Below are 2,500 nucleotides of genomic sequence, written 5' to 3'. Positions count from 1 at the left end.
ATTGTGGACTGGACTTGTGTTGCATTTTCAAATTCTGCTGAGTTTATGGTATATATCAAGTAATATGTGTTTTGTTTTCAGCCAAACATCTGTCTATCTATCTGTCTATCTATCTATAAACAATAAGTTTATTAATGATGTGTCATATTTTGTGTCCTCAGCCAAATACGACGAGCGGAGGAGCGTCAGCGGTGGCGGAGCGCGGGGTGGCGGTGGGCCCGTGGCGGGTGTCGGAGGAGCAGTTGCCCGTCTTGGTGGGCACTATCACGGGCGCCTCCCTCCTCCTTCTCCTGCTCCTCTCCCTCCTCCTCTACACTTGCTGCCACCACAGCCCTACGCATAAGAACTTCAGTGAGTACCTAACCTTACCAAGGTTTAATTCCCTTGTCGACTTTCCGAGAAAATAGTGCTCTTTATGCGTACTTTCGAAAACAGGTAGTACACTGCCTCACAAGGCCTCAAAAAACCCTTGATACAGCTTTTGTATCGTATCCTTGTAAGTGATGTCTTTTTATCGACCTGTTATACGGTAAGGACCCAACCCTGTCAAGGTTAAGAACTAAAAAGCCTTAGTAGTCTTAGATACACAAAGTTTTCTATAATTGCGTGGTATAATTGCTGGTATAAAAGTCCGAGATACTAGAACATAGAGTATAGTAGTTTCTTTTTTACTATAAACGTAGGACACAGGCGTGAGTTAAAAAAAGAAACTATAAAAAGTTTTTATTACATCTTCTCTGTAGAAGATACTTTTTAGTTGTGTCAATAAATGGCAAAATGTTTTTACTCCTGTAGTCCCACGAGCAATGTTTACATTGAGGCGTATCCGGCTTCACCATTTTCATCATTGCTCCGGTATTGTTGACGAAGTTCTTGCTCTGCACTCACCTCCTCTGAGAGCTGAGTTCCATCTCCGGCTGGGCTCGATCCCTGGGCCTTGCAGCGTATTAGATGTTATAATATGCTTAAAGCTGATAGCTCTCATGACCTGGAATGAGCTAATCCTTCTTGCATAGGATTATGCTATTCTGCAGTCCTGAGACAGCTCAAGCTGTCGTCAGCTTAGGTATCCAGCTCCAGCTGTCGTCAGCTTAGTCGTGCAGCTCCAGCTGTCATCAGCTTAGTTGTGTATCCCCAGCAGTCGTCAGCTTAGTCGTCCTACGTCCGTTGTTAGTGTATATTCCAACGCTTGGGAAGTGGAGAGTCGAGTTCCGCATTTTTGCTGTTTATGTCCATAAATCTAGATAATAATTCGCGTATGATCCCTGAGAACAACGGTACGACCCTTGGGTTTATAAAGGCTTGGCATATAACCTGACTCTTTAGGTGTTAAGTCAAAGGCCAAGCTAGGCCATCAGAATTATTATCATAACCCTTCTACCACAAACATCGCCAGTGTTCTGCCACCACAAACATCACCAAATCCCTACCGCTAACAAAGTACATCAGAGCCCTCCATCGCAAACAATATCAGAACCACTACCGCCACAGACATCGCCAGAGATCTGCCACCACAAACATCATCATAGCTCAACCACCACTAACATCACCAGAGCCCAACCACCACAAACATCACCAAAGCCCAGCCACTATCACAGCTCCCTCCACATACATACTGGGATCACTGGCCTTACAATACAGTCCAATTTTACCCCAAGATTACACGTATTTACCTCAGTAAGATCAAGGCTTCCTTTCAGCCTCAAGCCACCAATCACCGCCCTCAACGCTCCTAATTATCTATTCCCCTACAGGATAATTTGCTTTAAATAAACTCACTGTACAGCTTTGATACTTTTTTTTTCTTTTAAGGAATTTAATCCAACTCGTATCTTTGCTTTTGTAACTTTCGCTGATAAAATTTAGTAAGACGCTGCAATTGCAGACCCCAAAGCTAGTCGTTTCGGCTAAGCTTCGTAGAATATTATCTATTATGTAGTATAAATTTTAGAGAACACATAACTAATGTATTTACTTTCTTTACCAGTTATTTCAAAGTTTATTTTTACTACATGCAAGTAACAGAATAATGTTAGGCTATCTTTAATCCCCTTTATCAGTCGACGAAACATTCTCTGCAAAATCCACGGTCAGTTCTATCGTTTAGGAATATAATGTGGTGTGGAGTCACCGGCTGAGTTAACTTTTGCAAGTGTAACATACGAATGAAAACACCGATTTTATGAGAGAGAGAGAGAGAGAGAGAGAGAGAGAGAGAGAGAGAGAGAGAGAGAGAGAGAGAGAGAGAGAGGCAGAATTTTGCACATCAGGTTAATAGATGGCAGCACTCGCTCTCAGTCAGGCGTCTGCTGCTTCATGTTTTGTACGTATCGATTGATATTTTTCGGAACAATTTTTGTATCTTTCATCATTTGGGGGAAGTTATGAAGCTGCGAATTTTGCGAACATTGAATTTAGGGTTTCGGCGTGTGCGATAAACACTTCGTTATATACACAGAAGAGGGATTATTCAGATTAAAGGTAATGTACGCAATTTAGA

At 42.2% G+C, this 2,500-nt stretch overlaps 1 protein-coding gene across 3 annotated transcripts in view; it reads left to right on the top strand.

Moving 5' to 3' along the window:
- Positions 1-2,500, top strand: part of LOC139757212 (uncharacterized) — a 292,609-nt gene that overhangs the window by 246,434 nt on the left and 43,675 nt on the right. For all 3 annotated transcript variants that reach the window (XM_071677378.1, XM_071677379.1, XM_071677377.1), the window contains exon 3: positions 162-351. In XM_071677378.1, coding sequence (XP_071533479.1) covers positions 162-351 — 190 coding nt within the window. The remainder of the gene's footprint in view (positions 1-161; positions 352-2,500) is intronic.

This window comes from Panulirus ornatus, chromosome 25 (assembly GCF_036320965.1).
Source record: "Panulirus ornatus isolate Po-2019 chromosome 25, ASM3632096v1, whole genome shotgun sequence".
Lineage (NCBI taxonomy): Eukaryota > Metazoa > Arthropoda > Malacostraca > Decapoda > Palinuridae > Panulirus > Panulirus ornatus.
The sequence above is the reverse complement of the archived record's forward strand: the minus strand, read 5'-3'. Positions and strand labels throughout refer to the sequence as shown.